The sequence below is a fragment of the Phocoena sinus genome, chromosome 3 (assembly GCF_008692025.1).
Source record: "Phocoena sinus isolate mPhoSin1 chromosome 3, mPhoSin1.pri, whole genome shotgun sequence".
Taxonomy (NCBI): Eukaryota; Metazoa; Chordata; class Mammalia; order Artiodactyla; family Phocoenidae; genus Phocoena; species Phocoena sinus.
In genome coordinates, this window is record NC_045765.1 from 76,862,605 (window position 1) to 76,888,641 (window position 26,037).

The 26,037-nt window shown below is 43.3% G+C and overlaps 1 protein-coding gene across 4 annotated transcripts in view; it reads left to right on the top strand.

The window, feature by feature from the left end:
- Nucleotides 1-26,037, top strand: part of SEMA6A (semaphorin 6A) — a 129,582-nt gene that overhangs the window by 72,276 nt on the left and 31,269 nt on the right. For 3 of the 4 annotated variants that reach the window (XM_032628783.1, XM_032628784.1, XM_032628785.1), the window contains exons 4-16: nt 409-469; nt 1,463-1,525; nt 2,238-2,339; nt 8,385-8,475; nt 11,416-11,535; nt 12,230-12,318; nt 13,180-13,397; nt 16,903-17,034; nt 19,430-19,585; nt 22,544-22,720; nt 23,096-23,236; nt 23,323-23,403; nt 25,586-25,644. In XM_032628783.1, coding sequence (XP_032484674.1) covers nt 409-469; nt 1,463-1,525; nt 2,238-2,339; nt 8,385-8,475; nt 11,416-11,535; nt 12,230-12,318; nt 13,180-13,397; nt 16,903-17,034; nt 19,430-19,585; nt 22,544-22,720; nt 23,096-23,236; nt 23,323-23,403; nt 25,586-25,644 — 1,490 coding nt within the window. Of the gene's footprint in view, nt 1-405; nt 474-1,462; nt 1,526-2,237; nt 2,340-8,384; nt 8,476-11,415; nt 11,536-12,229; nt 12,319-13,179; nt 13,398-16,902; nt 17,035-19,429; nt 19,586-22,543; nt 22,721-23,095; nt 23,237-23,322; nt 23,404-25,585; nt 25,645-26,037 lie in introns of those variants that run through there. The other variant, XM_032628786.1, reaches the window with a different exon arrangement.

A 26,037-nucleotide genomic window follows, 5' to 3' on the forward strand; every position in this document is an offset into this window, starting at 1 on the left:
TGAGCTTTTCGTTAGCTCCCTTGATGAACAACTGTAGCATGTTGAATACCATGTGAAAGGGCATGCGAACCCATCTGTGTTCCAGTTTGGAAGCCCATTCAACTTTCAGACATCTCCCACTAAACTACATATATACAGATGTTATAGTTCTATGATGACAGAGACGACTGCAAAGTTTTCATAAAAGGTGTCCCCTGTGGCAAGATGCCACATTTTGTCAGAAGATGCTGCATGTGAGCCAGAGGCATCTCTTGGAGGCTGAACCCTCCCCTTTTTCTTGCATATGCATGTTTTGTTTTTAATAACATGGATGTGGGTTTATCTGCCTTGAATGAGATATATACTTGTATTCAGGAGAAAATGGACGATCTCGTGTTTGACGTTGTATTAATATTTCTTTGCTTATAGGGACCATATTTATACTGTTGATATAGACACCTCACACACAGAAGAAATTTATTGTAGCAAAGTAAGTAGCTTTCAAACCTTCTTTCTGAAATGAAGGACCTTAGGACAGTTCTTGAAGAGAATATGTATTTTAAAGGCATTGATTGAGATGACGTGGCTTATAATAATTTGGAACATTCTGTGAAGTCCTAATTTGGGGGTAAGTTAGGGCTTAATACATACCCAGAAATGGTTATGTACGTCATATTTTACTCATCAATGATGTGTGCGTGCACACTTTGGAGTTTTAGGTAATTGCTAAATTGTTTTAATAAAATATTGGGTGTTTGTCCTGGAAAATATCAGTTTTCATATGTAAACTTTTGTCCTACAAACGTTTCACTGTTATGTTTCCATATCTTGCAATACTAAGTTTGAGTTGACTGTTGCGGTTCAGGAATTTGATAATTATCCATTTCAGACACACATAAAATATAACCTTAAGCTTCCCTTGTAACTCCACATGGAGGTATTTTAGTTAATAAAATCCGCCCCAGAAGTAGATGATCCCCTTCAGCCCATGAGTTTATGCGAAGGAATATAACCTGAATTAAATCTTTGTCAACCTAAAGTGAATGTCTCCTTTATGTTTAAGAAAATGACTTCCATATTTTAAGAAAAAGGCCTGCTTCACGGAAACTGATTTATCAAGTGAAAAAGAAGGGCAAGGACATGTATTTTATCAAAAAGAGCGTAATTTAGCAAGTTAATGGGGATATTTTATGTGAAATGTCCATCCACGCTGTTGTTTATTCTTCTTTCCTTTTTCCTTCATCTTCATCTCAAGGAGAAGAAGATCATTTTGTAGTTTAATGAATAGATAGGGGTTCAAAATTAAATGAACATTTCCACCTCTAATCTTTTGTTGTTATGGTGAATTAATCATGGAGAAAGGGTGCGGAAAGCTTTCAATAAATATATGTTCAGCCTCTAGTCTCCCCCAGGGAACTCTTACTTCTAAAATCAAATGCAACAACCTCTGGGTTCTAATTGATTTCTTTCTTGATCGCTGCAGAAACTGACATGGAAATCTAGACAGGCTGATGTAGACACATGCAGAATGAAGGGAAAACATAAGGTAGGCAATTTTCATTTCTCCTGCAGCTGCCACTTTGGGTTAAGTCCTTGACTGTTATCTCTAGCCGTAGACCTCATGTGGAATGGGTCACACTAGTCCCTTTTCCCCCAGTAATTGTTTCTTCCATCAACTTATTGAAGGTTTTAATTTGCAAAAATAGTTTGCTTTTAATGTGATAAAACATTACGACAGCTGCCAGGGATGCGTCATGAACTATTTAGGGGCACCAGGGATTATGGACACCAAGCTGGCTTCCCCGACTCTTGTGGGTGCCCTATCCGGGAGCCCACGCCTCACGGCCCAGAGCCCTCAGGGAGTCTGCAGAAGAGCTCAGAAAGGCTGCCGCAGACATACAGAAGTCTGTCCCTTTGGTCATAGGACATAAAAACACACTTCAGCCAGGAACCTTATATATCAAGGGACCCTGGAGTCTCTGGCATTAGAATTAATGTGATGGGGAGGCTGGTACTTCAGGCCTGCCTTCCTTTTGAGGCATAAACACATTTTCACTCTATGCCATGTGCTTATTTACTGTTGACAAAGCAGTTGTTATTCTCATCATCTTGTAAACATAAGGAGGGGCTCGAACTTTTCACAGGGGAACGCTCCAGCCACCAGCATTTTAACCTTGCTGTTAGCAGATCATGGTACACGGTCAGGGGGTCTCTATACTGAACGGACTGGATACCAAAAAGTTTGAATTATTTTTCAGGATGAGTGTCACAACTTTATTAAAGTTCTTCTAAAGAAAAACGATGATACTTTGTTTGTCTGTGGAACTAACGCCTTCAACCCTTCCTGCAGAAACTATAAGGTAAATGCTCTCTTGTCACCACACAGCCCGGAGGTATTTCATAATTCACTGTGATTGTGCCTGCAGTAACCGAAGAGGGTTAATTCAACACCACCTGGGTTCCTCTCACTTGTTCGACTTAATGTATTGCTCCACATGAGTGATCCTGGGCAGGCTTCTAAGCTTCCTGTTTGTTCAGGATTGATTGACGCGGCTCTTTAAAGCCGACCCAGCTAAGTTCGTTTCTGTAAAACCCCATTCTCTATTGTTCAGAACGCCAACATATGTACCACATAGTGGATTTCCTCTCTCTCCCTTTCTCTTTTCCCTCCCACCCTACCATCTCCTCTCTGAGCACAAAAACACACTTATATTGTGAACGATTCCTATTTTTAAAGGGATCTCAAAAGCATGTCATTGGAAACTGCAGACTCTCCTCTAGGTAAGATTTTCAAGAACACAGGAAGTTAATTCCATTCAGCACTCAGCTTACTTGACTATGGGCTTACTTAACTTGGCCTTTATGCAAGGGGAAAAAATTAACCCTCGGGCTTCCCTGGTGGCGTAGTGGTTGAGAGTCCGCCTGCCGATGCAGGGGACACGGGTTCGTGCCCCGGTCCGGGAAGATCCCACATGCCGCGGAGCGGCTGGACCCGTGAGCCATGGCCGCTGAGCCTGCGTGTCCAGAGCCTGTGCTCCGCAATGGGAGAGGCCACAAGAGTGAGAGGCCCGCGTACCGCAAAAAAAAAAAAAAAAAAAAAAAAAAATTAATCCTCGCAGCATTAATGAATCTAGTTAGTTCTGATGCAGCTGATGGTGGTGTTGCTGAAGAAGCAGAGATGGCAATGATCTGAGGTCTTTCCTTGTCCCTTCTTTCTGCAACAGTCTGTCATTCAGCAAACCCATTTTGAGTTTCTCCCGTGACCAGGCATTGATGTTGTAAAGACAGATAGGAGGCCTCCATCCTTAGGGAAGCCAGACAGGGAGAAGAAAACTGCAATCCCATGGGTTTGCTGCCATGGTGACATAATGCAGAGCATGAGGGAAGCATCACAGAAAAGTGCTTATATCAGCCTGAGATGTGGAGTCAGGGAAAGCTTCCAGAAGGAGGTAGACGACTCCCGTCTTCAAGTGTTCCCTCCTGCTGTCCCCACGTATGGAACACGAACACCCCAGCCCAGGAGAAACCCAAGCTTCTGTGATTGCCCAGAACCTGACACAGTGTCTCCAAACAGGTGTTCGATTAATTTTGAAGGGTAAATAGTGAATGAGATAATGCCTACCCTAACCTCAGTCTTAGAGAAGAAGTAGAAGTTACCAAATGAAGGGAGAAGGGCATTCCAGGTAGGGGAACAGCACGAACAAAGGCATGGAGTAAGAAACAGTCTACTGAGCTTGAGAAACTTCATTTGGTTCTGAAGTGCTGGACTGTGAGGTGACAGTGACAACAAAAAAGAGCCTAGAGAGGGAGGTGGCCTCGGATTAAGGGAGGAGATGAGATTCAGGAAATACTTACGTGACAAAAACCAGGAGGATTTGCTAATTAACAAGAAGCACAGGATAAGGAGAGACAGGAGTTAAGAACAGCTGCAAGGCTATCTCCTGGGTGGGTGGACGGATGGGGCGGCCACCAGTTTGGACAGGGAGTAAAGGAAGAGCAGTGAGGTTGAGGGGGGTGGTGAGAACACGGGTGTTCCATCTTGGATGTTAGCAGTACTCCTGGCACCATGGATGGCAAGGCCTACAGGACATGAAAAAAGATCTCCAACAAGAAGATGGACGGGTCAACCTTGATTTAGGGAGAGACATGGGGGGCATGTCTAGATTTGGGTTTCACCAGCATAAAGTGAAACCTTAGGGGTGTGAAGAATGCGCAAAGAAATGCTGGGCTGATATCAGGACCAGAGGGCTCACCAGCCTGGGTCTGACAGTTTTAAAAGACTGCCTTAGCACAGACATCGGAGGGAGGGTCTGCTTTACCCTCATGCTCATCTTTCATCTTATGTTTGGAGACGGGCACCAGCAGGGTCAGGATTAGGGCGAGGCAAGTGAGGCACCTGGCTCAGGAGCAACATGTAAGGGGGGGGGGGGGGCATCCAAAAATTCAGTAATCAAGATAAATGATTTTTTCAATGCAGTATTTTTTTAAAATCTAAATTAATGCAAAAAATACTGTCATATCCAAATTTTAAATAATGACAGGGGCCGATTCAGGCTGTAATAGAGGAAGCAGCCCAGTCAAACATTCAGCCAGTAACGGTATACCGGAGCACGGACTACCATTCTACCACGTAATATTCCATCCCTGTTTGTCATTGTTTAGGACTCATTAAGATCAATGCTTCTAACGAATCCTAACAAATTCCCTAGCTGGAAAGCTTATCTTTTATGACAAACTACAGGTTTTCTTGGCACTGTGAGGCCCGGCCTGCAAGTGTTCCAGCTCTTTCTTCCTGCACATGTTCTATTCCCCAGGGCGCTTCATCTCTAAGGGATGCCTTCATCTCTCCCTTGTTCTAGCCACACCTGCTGAAACATGTTCCAGGAGGCTGGGCCTCTCAGAAACCACAGACAGGATACACCTAGCATGGCGAATGATAGTGAGAACCCTTGGCATTGCTCAGACGAGTGTTTTTAGACCCTCGGGGCACGAGGGACTTGGCTGAGGATATGAGACATAATGTGTTTGGCTGCAGGGAGAATGGACAGCCTCTCTCTTAAGTGCTTGTTATCTCCAGATCAGGACCAAAGGGTCAAAGCAAAAACAATGACCAGTCTTCCACTAACCCAACTCTCAGAGCGCAGAAGCGTCAAGTTAAACTATCTGAAGCAGGAGAGTGACAAAATTTTGGTCTTTGCTTCTGCACCGGGCCCTGACTTACACAATTTTTTTTTTTTTTTTTTTTTTTTTTTGCGGTACGCGGGCCTCTCACTGTTGTGGCCTCTCCCGTTGCGGAGCACAGGCTCCAGACGCTCAGGCTCAGCGGCCATGGCTCGCGGGCCCAGCCGCTCCGTAGTATGTGGGGTTTTCCCGGACCAGGGCACGAACCCGTGTCCCCTGCATCGGCAGACAGACTCTCAACCACTGCGCCACCAGGGAAGCCCTTACACAGTTTTTGTAACAGAAGTAAGCTGAATATATTAGAGAGATTAGAGCCCCAAATAAGATTATCTGGGGAAGAATTCTGAAGGCCGCCCACTATAAATCTACAACTACACTCCACACCTTTTCCCTCCTGTTCTCTAAACCTCTTGAATTTCCGCACAAGTCAGGCTGGTTCTTAGTATAATTATCTGTACCCTATGGTGATTTAATTTACTAGGGGCTGCTATTAAGTCTAAGATCTGATGACTGCTACAAGGATTAGTTCTTACTTCATGGAAGGAGGATTTCACCATGGCATTGTTTTGTCTCTGGACTTTTCCAAGTTCCCAAACCAATACATTAATTCTTCATTGCTTCCTGCCCTTGACTCGCTATAGCTATAGCCGCTTTTTTAGAAGTAGGTACATTTTGAAGCACATATCCCCACTATATATTATTGTTTCCCCATTGCCAGGATTACAGCATGCACTGCTTGGGATAACAGCATTTCCGTTGCATCATTGTGTACTAAGCCTCACTTTGAATACTTGCCACAGACCGCAAAGTCTGTCACAGTTCATCAGGAAGCTCTCCTTGGGACAAAATATTAGGAAAAGACTTTCATAAAAATGTGCTGGGGCGAGAGTACATTTGCTTTAAAGGATGTCTAACTTGAACATCTTTTCCCTAAGATTACATTTTTAACACACTGCTTTATGTGATTCTCGGCTACAGTTTAAACAAATAGGACGGCTTCGATGGGGGAGATTTCAAAGTGCTTGTACATAGAAATGGCCTGTCATATACCTGAAAAGGTTTCTGTGGGTTGAGGGCAAAGGGCTAGTGTTGGACAACACTAGCGGCTGCTCAGTAAGAACCTCGCTCCTTCCTCCTGGGCAGCAGCTCCAAGCACCTTGATTTAAGGCACCCCGATTTAGTGCTAAAGGCCTTTTCACAGATCCTTCCTCAGCACCACTGCTGTCTTAGGTTTATCTTCTTTCCGTTTTCATATTATGTAGTCAAACCAGACAACTGCCAGATGATACACAAAATACCCTAAAACCGTAAAGAAGACTGAACTACAGAGAGGGTCAAAACATTAATAATGTGGAGGAGATCTGTCTAGGGACTCTGTGCTTATGAGGTTTAAATTCTAGGACGATCCATGGTGTAAGGAAGAAGCCTGTGTGGTAGGAACCCCCTTAACTATTGGTCTAGGTGGACCAACCACTGACCAGTGTTAGTGGCTGATCATCAGAGGTTCATTTCCTGCTCACATCACAGTCAAGTGTGGGTCAGTGACAGAGGTTCTGTTCTATGAGGAGGTTATTCAGAAAGCCAGCTCCATTCTGCTCTTGTGTCTGCCATCTCTTAGGATCTTGGAATTCTCCACTGGATCCTCTGTATCTAAGGGAAGAATGTGGAAAGAGAGCAAGAGGGGAGGACCCTGGAAGGTTTTTAGAGGCCAGACCTAGAGGTGGTGCAGAGCCTTACACACACCCCATTGGCCAGAGCTCAGTCATGTGATCATACCTGACCTGCAAGGGAGGATGGGAAATGTAGTTTAGCGGGATATGCAGGAAAGGGAAATGAAATTTGGTGAACAGATAGTAAGGCCCTGCCTCACCTGCAAATGCCTATCGAGCCAGACAGGTAACTCACAGGAGTGAAGCAATCAGGTTGTCAGGATAATCTGTGGGTGAAGGAGCCCTGGTGCTAAAGACCACGTGCCTGTTTGAAGAAAATGGCAGGGGCTGCCATTACTCAACTATAGCCTGCTGCCACTTGGGTAAGAACAGCCTAAACTGACTTTCCAACTTGTTCAAAAGAAGCAAGAAATCCAGGTTTTTATATGCAATCTCCCTGTTTTAAAATAGGGCTCACAGGGGCTTCCCTGGTGGCACAGTGGTTAAGAATCCACCTGCCAACGCAGGGGACACGGGTTCGAGCCCTGGTCCGGGAAGATCCCACATGCCGCGGAGCAACTAAGCCCGTGCGCCACAACTACTGAGCCTACACTCTAGAGCGCACAAGCCACAACTACTGAGCTCACATGCCACAACTACTGAAGCCCGTATGCCTAGAGCCCACGCTCCGCAACACGAGAAGCCTGCGCACCACAACAAAGAGCAGCCTCTGCTCGGCACTAGAGAAAGACCGCGCACGGCAACAAAGACCCAACGCAGCAAAAGTAAATAAAGTTTTTAAAAATAGGGCTCACAGGCAGGCCAGTAATAACCCCTCACCAGTAATAATCTCTAGCTCACAGGAACAAGGCCAGGGCTGGGCAGTAGGAGATGGAAGTCAAGCAGCAGCCTGTGGCTGTTGGGAGCCTCTCAGCTTCTGGGCCTTTCTCACCTGCACAGTCTGAGGATGGGACATGTTTCTGAAGTAGGTACAAAGGCTACCTGAGCTCTGCTTGCATCCATGTTTTTGTTCCTTTGCTGACACCATGCTATTCTCATCAGGTAACCCGAGAAAGAATTCCAGCGTCGTCTTCTAGGATTTAACCCACAAAGGCAGGACTCCTCGGGCACAACAAAACCAAAACTGAAGTCATTCTCTATAGAGTTCATGACTCAACAGATAATTCATGCAGAGTAGAGGAAGGAGGGGAATTAAGTTTTCCTGGTGTCTGCCTCAGAAATTCCTTTTCCAAGGAGGAAGATGCTACTTCTTGAGCATTTCAGAATGATACTCTTTATTGGAATAAAGGAAGCTCTTTATTGTAGTGGTTCAGCGTCAAGCAGACATGACTGAATTTCTGACTCTCCTAGCCGTAGAATCTTAGTCAAGTGACTTAATCTCTCTAAACCTCAGCTTCGTCATCTGAAACCGAAAGACTTACCTCAGAGGGTATTCGAGGATTATTTGCGCCATGCATATGAACTACTGAGCAAATTGAGAGCTTTGTAAATATTAGTTGCTATTACTACTGTTGGTTTCTGTTGTTCTTAATTAAGTCCCATTATTTCATTTAGATGGATACTTTGGAACCTTTTGGGGATGAATTTAGTGGAATGGCCAGATGCCCTTACGATGCCAAACATGCCAACATTGCACTGTTTGCAGGTAAATGACCTGATTTCTTCTCATTGCATGTGCTTTTGCGTGCTGAGCCTGTGGCCGCACATCTCCTCTGGAGGATTTGCAGAGTCACAGTTGTACTTGGATTCTCTAGTGAACAGCGTAATTAACAACGCCTTTTCCATTTGAAATTCATATGGAAACTGTACTTTCGCTTCTTAAGAGAAGTCTTTGCCACGCCTACCCGTGCTTTTGTGCCTTCAGAAAGAATAACAACTTTGTACTGAACGTGCGACATACTGGTTAGGGCACGCTTGGGCTGAGATACTAGAATATCCCACCTTGAACCACCAACGTGGATTGAGTATTTAAGGTAGGGTAGACTTTGGGGTTGGTTTGATTCAACAACTCAACAATCTCATCCAGGACACAGGTCCTTTTCATTTCTCTGCTCTGCTTCCTTTCTTTCTCTGAGAGAGACTGGCTGTTCTCAGAGTCATAGGATGGCTGCCGGGGCTCAATTAGGGCTACATGTCCTCTTGTCTACATATAGAAGGGAGAAGGAAAGGGACAAAAGGAAGCTTTTGGAAGCTCTATCAGAGCAGTGAGACCACGTACTCATAAGTTAGCAGCAAAGATCTTCTCAAATATCATTGACCTGATTAGGTTGCATGCCTATCTCCGCTAGAAAAATTGCAGTGGCCAAGGGGACGATACTGATTAGCGGAGCTTGACCCATACGCCCCATCCCTACTCCTTCCTTCCATTGCAAAGGATATAAAACAACAGCAAGGAAGCCATGACTTTCAGATTGGGATTTCTGTGTGCGCATGTGTGTGTGTTTTAATTAGAAATTTATTTAGGAATTCACGGCCAGCTGTGCACGTGGAGGTGGGTACAGGGAGAAGTGTTGGTATAATAGTGATTGTTATGGCATGTAATAAAGCAGTTAGCTATAATTTCCATCACAGCAGCTAAAAACCGGCACATCCTAGCCAGATAAAGAGACTTTAGGGCTTCGATTATGAAAAAGGATTAGCTCCTTGAACTTCATCCTCAGTGTCATCCGTTTGTGGGCCTGAATGTGCAGTCAAAGATTGAAGAAGTGGTTTTTGCCAGGTTCAGAAGGAAACGTTTCTCAGGTTCTCCTCCAAAGGTAGAGCACAGCATTGTCGGGAAGCAGCATTGTGAGAAACACAAAGTCTTGTAAACCTGTTTGTAAGCATGGTCAGGGGCAAGGCCAGTGGTTAGGGTGTTTGAGCATATTCCATAACTTGTGCAGCAACACTTTTCTGACGCTTGGCACCTGCATTCGTCAGTACCGTGGAGGATGTGGGCTGCAGTGGAGAACACAGGTTTAAGCATTAACTAAAAAGAAGTAGCTTGAGGTAGAAAGAGGAGAATGGGCAGAGTGTTTACTAAGGCCACCAAGCTTCAAGAAGCAAGCCATGTGAGACCATACTGTGACTGCCCCTCTGCCCCCTCCAACACGTATACTTGAATCAGTGTTCACTGAAATGTCTGAAATCTCATAAGAGCTCAGCCCTTATAAACAGAAGATATTTGTTGCACCTCAACGGTTGCCATATTACAAAGAGTGCCAAAATAGTACTTGATGTTACAAGTAAAAGTTCTGGTGAGATACCCAGTGTACGGGGGAGTGTTCAACAGCGATAACCACACACGCACACACAGTGCTCCCACTGCCCTCCACTCTTCCGGTGTATCTGAATGACCTGGGGCTAGGATTCTATAGGACAAGTTGTGATTTTTGTAGACATATGTTTATCAATAGAAAGGTGTATGTCTGCAGTTAAAATCTAACCCAAACAGTCAACGCTTACTGATATATGAATGCCAAGAGTGTAGATGTGAAGACAGCTCTATCCTGAAACTAAGCAAATGTCAGTTAAGACCAAAAGTAGACATCAAGAACTTTGCTTGGGTATGTCTGGATAAGATTTTTTTTAAGAAAAACCATATGCTTATTCCACAGTGGAAGGGCTTAAAAGAATACTGTATTGTATATAAACCACTTTTGAAGATGCTTTCGAAGCCACAATTAATGAAGATATGTAATCCATTAAAAATGAGCCAAGGAAGTAATTTTTTGTATTAAATATAATTAGTGTTTCCATTTCATCTACATAGATTTTGCTATTCCAGAACAGCCCATTTGATTATTTGTGTAAACAGTGCTTGCTAATCCGCGAAAAGAACGCATAATTTCAAGGATTCACCTTCAGTCATCTTCGCTCTCTTTTGCCTTGAATGTATCCTCAAGCATAAGTCCCAAAGAGCATGAATTCTTAAAGAAAGACCAATCTGAACTCAGCACCATCCCTTCCCCGCCCCACTTTACTTTGGCTTCTTATATATCAGAATGTTCTCAGTTTGTGACTTTGGAAATAATGAAGCAAATATTTCTTAAATGGAAAGCGAGATCGGCAGGGCTTAGTGGCTCTCATGACTGAGGTAAAGAGGGGCAGAGACGCGCAGGATACACGTAGCAATTTTAGTCAGCTCTTTTTTGCTCACGAATCCCCTTTCTTCAACTTCCCTCACCTGCTCAGGCCGAGGACGCTGTTACTTCTGCTTGCACTTAAAATTTCTGGTGATTAAAATCAGCCTCTATCTTTCCCTGGGCTCCTCCCTAATCCAGTTTACCAGGGTGTGGTGGCAGTGGCAGCGTCCAAGAGGCCTTGGCCTTGAGATTTCGGTCAAGGTACATCTAATCGAGTGAAGCAAACAACATGTTTCATTTACCCTGTTCCCTGAGCTTCTGCTTAGAAATTGCCGTGCAGTTTAGAAAATGAAAAATGTTTCATCTCTCAGGATCCCAATTGAAAATGGTTAGGAATGTGGGCCAAGTGCCCTACCTTATCTACCTGATACAGGAAAGCCGGGGCGGGGGAGGCCTCTATTATTCCCGCATGCCCACTGTCTTGCTGCAACTCCGACCACCTCTTCTCTTTCTCTTTGAAGACGGAAAACTGTACTCTGCTACAGTGACTGACTTCCTGGCCATTGATGCAGTCATCTACCGGAGTCTCGGAGACAGCCCAACCCTACGGACCGTCAAGCATGATTCAAAATGGTTGAAAGGTGAACAAACAAAAGAAGAAAAGGAGGGGAGGTGGGGGAGATACATATCCTGAGGGAGATTCAGAGCCTGGATGGACCAGACTGTAGTTGCATTTTAGTGATAGGGCTTCTCACGGACGGGAAGGTGGAAGTTGCACCTTCTGCCCCCAGTTGATTGATTTACCTCCCCTTTTCACTTCCCATGAGTTTCTGGAGTGTTATCAAAACTACCAATGCCACTATAATAGAACACGTGACATGTATCTTTCCTGCTTCAAGCTCTCATTTCAGAGTCCCACGTGAAAACAACTAAACACTTCATTCATGGGAGGGAACAGGGGATTGGAGGTGGTGGGGAACAGGAAAAAAGCTGTTCACAACACTGTATGAGTCGAGGGTGACAAAGGGATGTGTACAAAATCCATTCTGTAATTTGAGCGTTGTATTGTGGAAAATAAAATGACATAGATATGCAAAACTCATTTATTCTTCACTGTTCATTGCAACTGCTTCTGAAAGATAAAAATCTGTAGGCTTAAATGCTTTCTGAAATCACCAGCACTTGCATGTGTGAAGTCACTAGAAATGGTTAGTGTTAACCAAATGTCTAATGGCCCTACACTTTTCATTAATAACATGTCTTTGGTTGCAGCTGATTGCAGTTCTTTTAACTCTGTGTGACATGTCCCCAATTAAAGTGCCCATTTGTCCACAGAACCGTATTTTGTCCAAGCGGTAGATTATGGAGACTACATCTACTTCTTCTTTAGGGAAATAGCGGTGGAGTACAACACCATGGGAAAGGTAAGAGGGGAGGATGTCTCAATTTGGGGCCAGTGTGGTTATCAATGACTTTGAAATAAGAACCGTAAATCTAATGACAAGGTCGTCGTTTTGAGAAGATCCAGCCAAAGACGGGTGGAAGTGAAACATTTCGCTTCCTCAAACCCCTGTATGCTTTTTCTGAGTAGTGACAGATTACAGGGAAACCTCTTAAATGTTTATATTGAAAATTTAATAGATAGATGTTGGGTTGATTTCATACTGAGTTTCAAGTACCTTAAGATGTGGTTTCCGGGTCCACTCATCAGGGTTTTTTTTGTTTTAAATTGAGTCGCTCCAGAGAGAGAGTGTAAATGTTCAGTATCTTTTAAGAAAACCAGGGGTCTTGACTGTATTACAAAAAGCAACAGAACACTTAGGGGATGTCTATTTCAGTTATTTTTATCAGAGAGTAGATCAAGATCACTAAGTTAGAGGGCACAATTCAATGCCGGGGTGGCTTGCACAGTTAGAGGAATTCAGCGCATGAGATGCAGAGCCCAGAGGCAGCTAGTGAGCATGGCCGAGATGGTGCATACAAGTGTGCTTTTGTTTGAGGAAATAAAAAGCTAAGCAGTCTGTATGGAAATGAGTTTATGTGGCTGGGAGCTGATCCCCTGAAGGATTTATGGCTCTGTATTAAATGCTACAGCCTTATCTTTCAAAACATGCTGTTCCAATGCTGAGTTTTTCCCTTCTTTTTTTTTTGCTACTGATTTTAGAAACACAGGATTAAGTTAAGCACCTTGTTGTTCTGTTTCTGTTTTCTAAGAAAGGCAAATTCTACTAAGATCTCCACGAAAAGTAAGTGCATTCCATTTTCTCCATGTTTTTCCTCTGCAGGTAGTTTTCCCAAGAGTGGCTCAGGTTTGTAAGAATGACATGGGAGGGTCACAAAGAGTCCTGGAGAAACAGTGGACATCTTTCCTTAAAGCTCGCCTGAACTGCTCAGTTCCAGGGGACTCTCATTTTTATTTCAACATCCTCCAGGCCGTTACAGACGTGATTCGTATTAATGGCCGTGATGTTGTCCTGGCAACCTTTTCCACACCTTATAACAGGTAACCATGCCCTGGCTGTGTGGACCTAATCGGTCCTTCCTGGCTTCCTTTTCCCAAGGGGTTGTTGTCTAACACACAAGATTTGCAACTGATGGGAAAATTGCCATTCATTCTTTGTAGCTAAGAAGCACTTAACATTCAGTTTTCATCAACAAATTAACAGTCACTTATAAGCACTGTTAGAGTAGGATTCCGGAGAAAGTAATTAGATAAATTGTAACAATATAGTCTTTTCATATGCCTGGGGTATAAACACTATTCATGTGCTATTCCTCAATCCCTCCCGTAATCTTGAAAAGTGAATACTGCTGCCTTCTTTTTACACTTGAGGAAACTGAGTTCAATTATACTATCTGGTCCAGGTAGCCAATGGGTGGAAGCAGCAGTTTTGGAACTCAAGAATGTTCCTCCTTTCCCTTCTAGGTCATCTAACATTTTATTTGACTTTTAATATTTCTATGACTAGATCAGTAATTTTTGAAGTAAAAACACTGGAAACTTATTAAAATGCTACAGAGTGACATTTAGGAATTAGATGAGTCCATCTTGCATCCCACCTAAGGGACCCTGGTTATTATCCTGTCAGAGGAACCAGGATCCCAACCACAGCACTACTGTCTGACTCTGGAGGGTTCTACTGACGACTTACAAGTCATCAAACGTTGCACGGAGAAATACCGTCTCAGCCTGTTCACCCCTATTTTTGTATTTACTTAAGCTAAGACACTGAGCTATTAAATGGCACACTAATAACCGTCCCTGGAACAGTGAAATGTGTAGAGACTAAAGAACAGAAGGAACAGGGACACTGTGTTCCCTGGTACTTGGCTCTCCCAAACCTTAGAGTACTAGCACCGTTGTGTGGAAATGATCCTAACTCTGGCCATGGTCATGAAATTGAAATACATGTACTATATTCTCACTTCCGTGTAGAATTCTGTGTGTTCCATGTAATCTTCCATAAGGAATGCACTGTTTTGTTTTGGATTATACTTTTTACAAAAACTCTGAAGAACTTGATGAGTGGCTAGATGACAGGATAGCCGCTAGGAAGAAATGCTTAAGAATTGGGTAGAGCCCAGAACAGAGCTAGCTGAAAGATGAAATAATGTTCCCCAATTATATGGAGGGCAAGAGTCAAGAGTTCCCACTGAAGAGATATGAAAACATAAACCCATACTGCAGCAAGAGGTATTGAGTTCGGTTTAAATAAGCTGCAACCATCTGAAGGAATTTTTAGACTTGAGGATAGAAAAGATTAAAACATTCAGGCCTTGACTGCTGGAACCGATGTATCTAGTAGTGTTGAAAAAGAATACTATTTTGGAACACAGAATGTAGGTGCCAGTGGAGTTTCAGAGCACATTTCTAGTTTTTGTGTAATCACTTCATGATTATTACAATAGAGTAGTAGATTCCTGCGTATTATGTATACTCCCATCTAAAGAATTTTCTTAAAAGGGCCCTAGGAAACATTCAATTAGTGCGTGCTAATGCAGTCCCAGAAACCGTATCTGTTTAGTAAAATCAGAAAATGGCAAAGATATGCATACCAGTTTTCATATATAAATTATAGCCCCTCTCTTGTTTTACTCCCCCTGGTTTCATCCCTCTCCACGGGCTCCTCCACCCACGCACACTTCATCATGTCAGGTTGTTTCAAACCCTTTAGGTGCTCCTCTCTGCCCTGGGGATAAAGCCCAGCTTGCTTGGCGTAGCATGCAGGCTCCCTCCTGATCAGGCACGGGCTCCTCCTCCAGCGCACAGGGCTTACCCGAGTTTGCTCATGCCCTGCTCTCTGCCAGGTCTGCCCACCCAACCCGTGTCTGTCTGCCCACTGAACCCCCGGGAATGCTCCAAGCCGCGGCTCCAGCTGCCTCCCGTGGAACCCTGCACATACCTCTTTTTACCAGATTGTGTTGGAATATTTGTTATTGTTGTTATTATTATCACCGTTGTTGTTTTTGCTGTTGTTTTCTTACACACTGAACTGTGAGGCAGCTGAGAGCAGGATGCCCTTACTTACTGACATTCACTGCTTGAGATTAGGGATTCCATAAATATAGGCTGAATGAACAGAAGATGGGAAGAAAGGGAGGGAATAAAGCAGGGAAGGAAAAAGAAAGGATTTACAAATGAGTATAACCTTAGGAAGATTATAAAACCCTAGGGTATCTTTAGCTGTTAGGAAGTGCCTCATAAAATACTTCAGTATTTATCCTATTTTTCTTAATATTTAAGGTAAATAGGTACACCTCTTACTTTTAGGAAAGCGAGATGTGGAGAGAGTCTTACAAAATTAAATAATGCTGGGGGTTCTGAAATTTCAAAACAAATGGGGATCATTGTCTTATTACAGACTCAATACTGTGAATACACACACACACACACACACACACGCTACATACTTTAAAATTCATCCTGCCACCTTGTTTTAAATAAGCTTTCTAATCCTCTCCCTATTTCTTGCTTTATTAGTACTACTTTATAACTGTGTTATAAAATTAAAGATGGCATAAAATTCTCCTAATCACATATGAAGCGATTTCCGTATCCTTTCAACATCTGCAAAATCAGGACTAAATCATTCTTTCTCCCTGGATGATGTTTATGCTGCAAAGTGCTTGTGTCTTGCCCTGGATGCCTCTGTGTGCAGTGACCCACTACCTCAAAGCCTGATTAAAACTGTTGGCCAGCCAGTGGCTGAAATTTATTTGATCAAAATCAAGGAACGACCGCAGCCAAAAACAAACATGGGTTTAAGCAGTGTACCTAGATGAATGAATAATTCATGCCTGTTCACCACTGATGCAAAAAAGAAAAATCCCAAAATCCTTCTAGGAGTGTCAGGCAAGAATGTAATTATAGGTAGAGATTACTGTCATTATTATTATTTAGCACGTAATAGAGCATTTTATTTGCAAAGTGTTGGTGCTTTAGAGATTTAAATTGTTTAGTCTTATGCAAATAAACAGGAAGTAAACTTTGCAATGTTCAGTGACTAACATAAAATATGGTTGGGTTCCTCACACATACATCCTCACTCCTGAAGTCCTTGGCTTGAGAAACTAAATTCAAAGAAGGAATATGTGAACAGTAGGGGCACTTTTACTTCAAATTTTCACCAGTATTAGAGATGCAGAATGTTGTCCAAACGTTTTATCTTTGGTTTAAAGACTGATAATTTCAGGGAATTCATGAAACTTATAAATCACCAGCTCACCCATTCCTCCTTTATAAACAAAAGCAGTGCCAGACACAAGACATAAAGAGATTTTCCTCTATGATTCTGCTGTAACTAGCCCTTTCTTTAAGGCCACTGATGCAAATTTGAGTCACAGAAACATTCTCCTTATGAGCTAGGATCCCTTACATTTCTAGTGTTCACGATGCGAACATTAAATTTCAACTGCCCGTACTAGGAAAGTTACTTTGGAGTATATTTTCCAAACTGCATGCGTGACTGTTGCATGAATAACACTTGGTGTGAAATGTCCTACTGCAGCATCCCTGGGTCTGCAGTGTGTGCCTATGACATGCATGATGTCGCCATTGTTTTTACTGGGAGATTCAAAGAACAGAAGTCTCCAGATTCCACATGGACACCAGTTCCTGATGAACGAGTGCCTAAGCCTAGGTATGTGCAAATATTTATACGGCTTTCTTGAATTTCTAGAAATGGTGCCATTTGCTCCCCTGATAATAAGCATCTTATAAACTGCAAACTAGTGCCTTCCATGCTGACCACGCAGATATAAATGCCAACACAACAGAAAGGCTGGTGAGGCCGTTTGCCTTCATTCCCTTAACCGAAACCCCAAATTACCTATAGTTGTATTCAAAACAGTGACTCTCTAGTCTTTTGCTTAGACTCCCTATCTGTGGATTATCCAGTGCAATCCTAGGATGACAGGAACCATCTGGTCCAGCAGCCCCAATGGTCTATAGTTGACGAAATTGAGGCCCAGAGAGGTATAAAGTGAGTTGCGCAAGTTCACATCTCTGGGGAGATGATTTCCACCGCCCCTCCCCGCTTCTCTTCAGTTTTGCGGAGACCCATGTCTTTCAGCCTTAAGAAAAATGTAAAAGATAAATGGTGTTCCCTGGAGTTTGTGACTAGACTGGATCAGAGCTGATCCCGGACTCTGGGCCAAGGGCAGCAGGTACAATGGGCCATTATTAGGATGTCTCTGGTCTGTCAGGTTCTGGTCTGCTTGGGGTCCAGATGCACTGTTGATTCTCCCCTCCCCAAAATGTGCCCCAGGAGTGCTTTCACGAGGAACCTACTGTTGAGAGACAATACAGAGACCTTTTGGTCCTGTGGAATATCTATCAAATCCTCACACTAAACCAGTTAACTCATTCCTCCTAACTGGGACAGGATGAAACTCTCTCCCAGCCCTGTGCCTGCCCTGTTTCTGTGGCACACACTGCATACCTCCCATCACAGCATTCAACATCTAAGCTATATAGAAACATCCCTGTGTGTTCGGCTTCCTCCACTTAATTTGTGGAAGGAAACCCCGTGTCTTCTGAACTTTTTTGGTTTCCAACTCTCTCCTCCGACATCCAATCCCCCACACAAAATACCCAGCCCAATTCACTTAACTGAACTAACTTAGATGATATGAAACACTGTACCCACGGGAAAACCCTACAGTTCATCCATTTTCATCCCCTGAATTAAATGGCATGTGCATTCTGTTATTTATGGAGAGCAGACTAGGTATAAAAAGCATACCCTGGCAACCTCAGAGAGATTCTCTAAGTCATTGCCTAGGATTCTTAGCTACCTTCCAGGTAAGCAGGAAGGGGAGTTAAGCTTAAGGGATCAGGTTTCAGGGAGTACTTATGTAATATGCTCCCCTGGGTATCGAAAGATGGTGTCACTCAGCTGTCACCAGGACACATACTTCAAGTGACTTTCTACTGGTGGCAGCATGTTTGCTTTCATCCTTCCACGTGCTGGGCTGTCTCTCTTACAGATATCTGGGCGCTTTCACTGGCTGGCTGGGTTAGTGCCGTGAAAGCGTGTGCCTGGGGCTAGACCCTGCCAGTGTTGTCAGAGTCCACTTTTCTCTCCTGCACCAGTGGGCAAAGCAGGTGTCTGGACAAGACTGGCGCCGGTGTTGCCCTGATCTGACTTTGCTGAGATGTGCCCTTGACTCCTAAAACCATATAATTTCTTTTAGAAATGAATTTTCAGTGTCATTGTTCAGAAATTTTAAAAATGCCTTTTCAGGCAAGAATTTCAGTGTAAATGGCTTTGCGTACCTACCCAAATCAAACAAAAACAATAAAAAACAAAATCCAAATGTTCTCTGACCCCCTAGTAATGAGAGATGGTTACACTGAGTCTAGCAGGTACGTAAGGCTGGCAGCTTTCTGAACGCCTTTGTTTTCTACATTTGTGAAAATGTCAGCCCAATTGTCTCTTTTTGTGGAGCAAATGCCTCCAGAAATTCTAGCAGTTTTTTGTTTGTTTGTTTGTTTTTCCTGTACGCAGGCCTCTCACTGTTGTGGCCTCTCCCGTTGCGGAGCACAGTCTCCAGACGCGCAGGCTCAGCGGCCATGGCTCACGGGCCCAGCCGCTCTGCGGCATGTGGGATCCTCCCGGACTGGGGCACGAACCCATGTCCCCTGCATCGGCAGGTGGACTCTCAACCACTGCGCCACCAGGGAAGCCCTCTAGCAGTGTTTTAAGAGAGACAGAGCAGTCCCGGAGACGTGCAAACCAAACCCTCACTTGTTTCAAGCTCCATCACTGTTTATGGGGTGGGTTTGTGCTTCTGGCGGGGAAGCCAAGCTGCTCCCAGCCAAGGCTGAACTGTCCTGGCTCAGGCTTCTCTATGGAGTGAGGAGGTGGCCCTGAGGAAATCTAAGCATATTTTTTGGTGGCATTATGCATTGTTCAGCTTCCTCTTCTCAGCCTACGGTATATTCTCCCTCATGCAATATGCACAGAGAAGCAGTTCATTCAAAGAATTTGCCATAAAGCGTGATATAAGCCCCCTCCCTTTGTTTCTTTTTAGGCCAGGTTGCTGCGCTGGCTCATCCTCCTTAGAAAAATATGCAACCTCCAATGAATTTCCTGACGATACCCTGAATTTCATCAAAACGCACCCGCTCATGGATGAGGCCGTGCCCTCCATCCTCAACAAGCCATGGTTCCTGAGGACGATGGTCAGGTGGGTGTCAAGCAAACCACGTCCTCACTGGATTTCCCCTGTTCCTTCCCATGCTTACAGAACCTATCATCAGTGGATCACAATTTGAAATGCCACAAACATCTTCTCTTATCCTGGGCATTGATTCAGCTCTGAAGTCCCGGGCACATGGGTGGATGCCACCAAGCCCCATGATCACATTCCCAGTGAACACAGTTCAGATAGTTTCAGGCTCGTTGGACACTTGCCAGCAATTAGAAGAAACAAAGATATCTCCTTCTGCGTTAGCCTGTTCATCCCATGTGTGTAAGAGTAGAGGAGCAGCGAAGAGAATCAGTCAATGGATGTAGATACCTGTTTGGTTGGATATGGTTGCAAAACATGCTGCAGACGTCATCCGAGCACTGTCCCTAGATTGTTAGCTGTCATACGGAGCATGGAGTAACGGAGCATTTGCACAAGTATACCAGCATGAAGGGTTCATACTTTAGCATTTGTTGTCTGGAGTGGTGGCCAACGGAGAACAGATAGCTGATTAGAAATCTGTGACAGCATTAAATACTCCTCCGTCTCATATTTATTTAGGGCTTATTGCCAAACAGTTCAACAGGCTTTCCCAAGTACCATCCAGTTTGGGCAGTCATCAAACAAAATGTTAATTAACTTTACCACCATTTTTAAACAGTGACTTGATTGAAAGATATTAAAGTAGTGGGTTGGCCAAAAGGTTCATTCCGTTTTTTCCATAAGATGGCTCTAGTAGAACTTAGTTGTCTTTAACTTCATTCGAAGCAATTTTGTTAGTTTGTATGTGACAGCTGTCGTACCAGCGTGCATTTTAAAAAAGACTTATGAAAATCGGTGAATTTTTGTGTAGCCATTTTAATACTGAAGATGAAAGAAAAAAAGCAACATTTTTGGCATATTATGCTGTATTGTTTCAAGAAAGGTGAAAACGCAACCGAAATGCCAGAAAAGATTTGTGCAGTGTATAGAGAAGGTGCTGTGACTGATCGAACCTGTCAAAAGTGGTTTGCGGGGCTTCCCTGGTGGCGCAGTGGTTGAGAGTCCGCCTGCCGATGCAGGGGACACGGGTTCGTGACCCGGTCTGGGAAGATCCCACATGCCGCGGAGCGGCTGGGCCCGTGAGCCATGGCCGCTGAGCCTGCACGTCCGGAGCCTGTGCTCCGCAACGGGAGAGGCCACAACAGTGAGAGGCCCGCGTACCGCAAAAAAAAATTAAAATTAAAAAAAAAAAAAAAAAGTGGTTTGCAAAGTTTCGTGCTGGAGATTTCTCACTGGACGATGCTCCACGGTCGGGTAGACCAGTTGACGTTGATAGCTATCAGATCGAGACATTAATTGAGAACAATCAACATTATACCACGCAGGAGATAACCAACATACTCAAAATATCCAGATCAAGCGTTGAAAATCATTTGCACTAGCTTGGTTATGTTCATCGCTTTGATGTTTGGGTTCCACATAAATTAAGCAAAAAAACCCTTGACCATATTTCTGCATGTGATTCTCCACTTAAATGTAATGAAAACGCTCCATCTTTGAAACAAATTGTGACGGGTGATGAAAAGTAGATACTGTACAATAATGTGGAATGGAAGAGATCCTGGGGCAAGCGAAATGAACCACCACCAACCACACCAAAGGCCGGTCTTCATCCAAAGAAGGTGATGTTGTGTATATGGTGGGATTGGAAGGGAGTCCTCTATTATGAGCTCCTTCCAGAAAACCCAACAGTTTCAACAAGTACTGCTCCCAATTAGATCAACTGAACGCAGCACTTGATGAAAAGCGTCCAGAATTATATGATGCATTAGGTAATGCAAGACCGCGTGTTTCTTCAATGACCAGGCAAAAACTGTTATGGTTTGGCCAGGGTTCTGATTCATCCGCTGTATTGACCAGACATTGCACCTTTGGATTTCCATTTATTTGGGTCTTTACAAAATTCTCTTAATGGAAAAATTTCAATTCCCTGGAAGACTGTAAAAGGCACCTGGAACAGTTCTTTGCTCAAAAAGATCAAAAGTTTTGGGAAGATGGAATTATGAAGTTGCCTGAAAAATGGCAGAAGGTAGTGGAACAAAAGGGTGAATATGTTGTTCAGTGAAAATGAAAAATGTGTCTTTTATTTTTACTTAAAAACCGAAGGCAGATTTTGGCCAACCCAATACTATAATGGCTCTTGCCCATAAGATGGAAACCACGGTATGTAACTTGCAGAAGAGTCCATGTTTCCTGGTTCCTGCCATGATGCTTAAGGAGAGTGGAGTGTTGAATTGCTATGGGATTTCAGAGGAGCATGCCCAATAGGACTTATCTAGGCAGGCAATAGGACTAATGCCCTTCACCTTTGGCTTTAGGTGGATCTTGTTTGGCTTGTATATCCATTTATTTATTAATATTGCCATTAGCACTCTACCTCCCCATCCTTCAGAACTCTCTACCCCTCTGTACACAATCAGAAAGCTTTCCAGTCTGACATTTTGTTGACAAGTCTTGGCACCTCAGAGGAAGAGTATGGAAAAATGGTAGCCGCTGCTTTTCTTTTCAGTGTTCAGTGAAATGTTAGCTGTGATCGCATAGTGGTTAGTACTTTGCATTGCGAAATATGAAATGAATTCACTTATTATTTCTTCCCCTCTTCACAGCAGACATCAGTCTTTCCTTGTTGTTCATGGAAGGGATAATTGCTGAGTGGTTTCAGATGGTGGTGGCTACGTATTTATTATGTAACTTGGCCTCCACACATACATACCTCTTTCCTCCCCTTGGAGCCATACTAATGCTCTACATATGGAAATAAAGGAGCAGAACAGCTTGAGAGCATTATTTATATGCATATATTTTTCTTGAGGTTATTACTAGAAAGCTCTATCCCAATTGTTTGAAGTGGAAAAGGGGACACTTTAATGAAAGACCAACAAAGAGATAAAAAATGTGATCCTGTCATTTTAGATACCGGCTGACCAAAATTGCGGTGGACACCGCTGCTGGGCCATATCAGAATCACACTGTGGTTTTCCTGGGATCAGAGAAAGGAATCATCTTGAAGTTCTTGGCCAGGATAGGAAACAGTGGTTTCCTAAATGACAGCCTTTTCCTGGAGGAGATGAGCGTCTACAACCCTGAAAAGTGCGTAGAATGTTTGGTTCTTTCCTAGTAACTATTTGTTACTTTATTATCTTTTCCATTCAGAGAAATCATGGCAGACTTAGATTTTATGCACTTAGGTGACTTGTAGTATTATTTGTAAAAACCTTTTCATACGTTAAAAGCATTACTTTCTCCTTGCTAATAATGTGTGTGTTTATACAAACACATACATTGTGTGTTTATGTGTATGTGTGTGTGTGTGGGTGCACACATAAGGTTCTGTTTCCCGTTCGGTTGGATCAGATTAAGAGATCTGACCTTGTGCGCTGGGAGGTGGGCTGTAAGGGTGGTGGCAGGAAAGAGAGAACTGACCCGAAAGACTATGAATGATATTATCCTGCCTTATAAAATTAGGTGCAGCTATGATGGAGTAGAAGACAAGAGGATTATGGGCATGCAACTGGACAAAGCAAGCAGCTCTCTGTATGTTGCATTTTCCACTTGTGTGATAAAGGTTCCCCTTGGCCGGTGTGAACGACATGGGAAGTGCAAAAAGTATGTATTTGCCCTATTGATCATTAGCAAGTCCACGGTGCTTAGAAAAGAGTCCTAGGTAGCTCACAGTCATCCTCTTCCTACAGAACCTGTATCGCTTCCAGAGACCCCTACTGTGGGTGGGTAAAGGAAGGAGGTGCCTGTGCCCATCTGTCACCTGGCAGTAGGTAAGGAGCCCGAGGTGTGGGAGAGTATAAAGCGGCCTAGACGTACAATAAATTGCGTTCACACACACCACCGCCACTCAGCCTTCTGTGCGCAAACCTCATCAATACGACTGCCGGCCGTTCTCCTTCCTTTTCCCATTTCATAGAACAACCCAACATCACGTGGCAGATTTCCAATTGATTAATCATCCATCCTCAGACTAATTAAAAACAGAGAGAAACAACACAGTGGACTTCTAAGTATCCCCTGGAGAGAGGGACAAGATGGTACATGCCTGGATCATCACAGTGCGAGAAGAGCAGAGAAAGGGAGCAGGAGGGTACCAATTAGATTAGTGATGTGGTTTGTCCAGCCACAGCAAAACTGGCTCTTCTAATTGACCATCCAGGGCCGAGAAGGAACTGCCGAGCATTTGTTAAGCAATGTGTTTGTACTGCAAGCACAGTGTATACATGCAATAAACCTCTCCCCTGCACTGAAGAACAGCTGACCCTATTACTCATTAGGCAGTAAAATCCATTCTTGGCATTTCTCCAGCAGATCAGCTACATCAAGCTAGTCTGCCATGCATGTGATTTTGATGCTTAGAATTGTTACCCTGACTTTAAACGCCTGGATGGTATTAGCTCAAAGGTTTTATGCTTTTACTTCAGTGGATGTGAAATCCAAAGCGACATTTGGAAAAGTATTCAACGCATGTCCTTGACGGGTTATGGCAATTCAAGGAAAGTACCAGATGGCAGCACAGTTCTTTCTTAGCCATTTCTTCAACTTCCTCTGATCTAAAGGGCGAAAAGAACGGTCCTCACATCACTCTGAGCCTCCTCTCCCATTTGAGAATAGCTAGGCAACAGACAGGAGGTCATATCTGATGACCACCTGCATAATTTGAGGGAAAGTATTTCCATATACAGGGCTAATGGTAACTATCAAGTCTGACCTGGAAATTTGACTAATGCAAAGGGTTGACTCACCATTTAATATTAGATCAACTTTGTGAGTAGCAATATTGACCTACTACAGTGTTAAAGCTTTGCATCTTTTCACCAGAACCTTGAAGTGAAGGAGAAAGGATCACAATGCACAGTGAGGGAAGCTGAGAAATGACCCATCGCCTTTCTTTAGTCAAGGTGTGACCAAAAGTAGGCAGACTGATTTTTAAGAATCATTTTAAAGTCAACATGAGAACATTTCATTGTTCAAAACATGTGGAACTCTCTTTGGAAAGTGGCCTTCAGGGCCTGGTGCATACTGGCTTTCATTACCACTAGAAATCTTTAGCCTTTGAGGATGAATTTGATTTTTAATACAACACAAAAACAGTGGAAAACAAACATGGTGCATTATTAGATCAAGGTGTGACTTTCCAAAAAGTTTTCCTATATGGCTCATAAGTAAACTCTGAAGGCAGTTACAAAACAGGAGTTTCAGTTACGGTGTAAGAAGCGCAAAGTTCCCCCAAAAAAGGACAAGACTCCTTTGGAGTATTCCAGTGTGCTTATTTAAAAATCAAAATAGATACTATTAGGATTGATCTTATTAATGGCGTTAATAGTTTATACAGCCCAAAGGTGTCCTTATAAGAAGAGTGAGCCTGTAAAGGAGCATGACGGCAATACTCCTGAGGACTGGGCAGGAGTGAACGAAACACTTCAGTGGTCTCAGCAAAATGCACCGCCATGTCCATCCTCTCAGGGTCCCACACATCCGCTGACCATTTGAACACTCTGTTATACAAAGCTACTTCTAAGCAAAGAAACAAGTAAAGGTCCAGGAAGGCAAGAGTTGGGGCAAAAGAGAGGAAAATACTTCTTTCTAATTTAGAGACGTCTGTATCACTTACGTAAGGAGCGTGTGTTAACATGTAAACTTAGATATTTAAGAAATGCTCAGGGCATCAGAGGCAAAGAGTGATATAGGTAATCCACAAACTAATTAACTCCCTGAATAATACCTGAATTAACTGTCTAAAACATGGCTTCTCTTGGGAGATTCACAAAGGACTCATTTCTGTAAGCTTTGGAGATAAACTTCCGAGCTGTTACCTACCTTTTTGGCACCTGTCACTCAATTTATCAAACTGTGGTAGTTGCTTTAGTGAAACTTCAGATGCATCCTGCAATAGACTCATATCATTGAATTTGTGTCTATCTTTCTTCCCTTCCCTCCTTTTTTTGGAAGACTGACTTTTGAACAGGACATAGAGCATGGCAATACAGATGGCCTGGGAGACTGTCACAGTAAGTAGAGCTTTTTATCCATTTGGGTATTGATTCTATAAAAAAGATGCTTTTATAGACTGGCCTAGAAACATGACCCCACATGTGAAACTGAGTGCAGCTGCCTCTAAAACATGTATAAATAACAGAAATCACCTTCTAAATATCAAAGAAAACAGTGTGTTTTGAAGCCTCTGTTGCCAATGCTGTTGCCATAAGGGCTGGTACCTATTTCGTTATCATAACGCTGTGGAACAAACTCACTCTAGAGGATGTCTACTACAGCAGAGCAGTAAGTTACATCAGCACTTCCATTTAAAACCAGTTTTGTTGTTTTTAAAGGTATGTTATTGCCATAATTTTCAGCCAAGTAATAAAAAGACTGATCACTGTACTCTAGCTTTTTAATTGAAT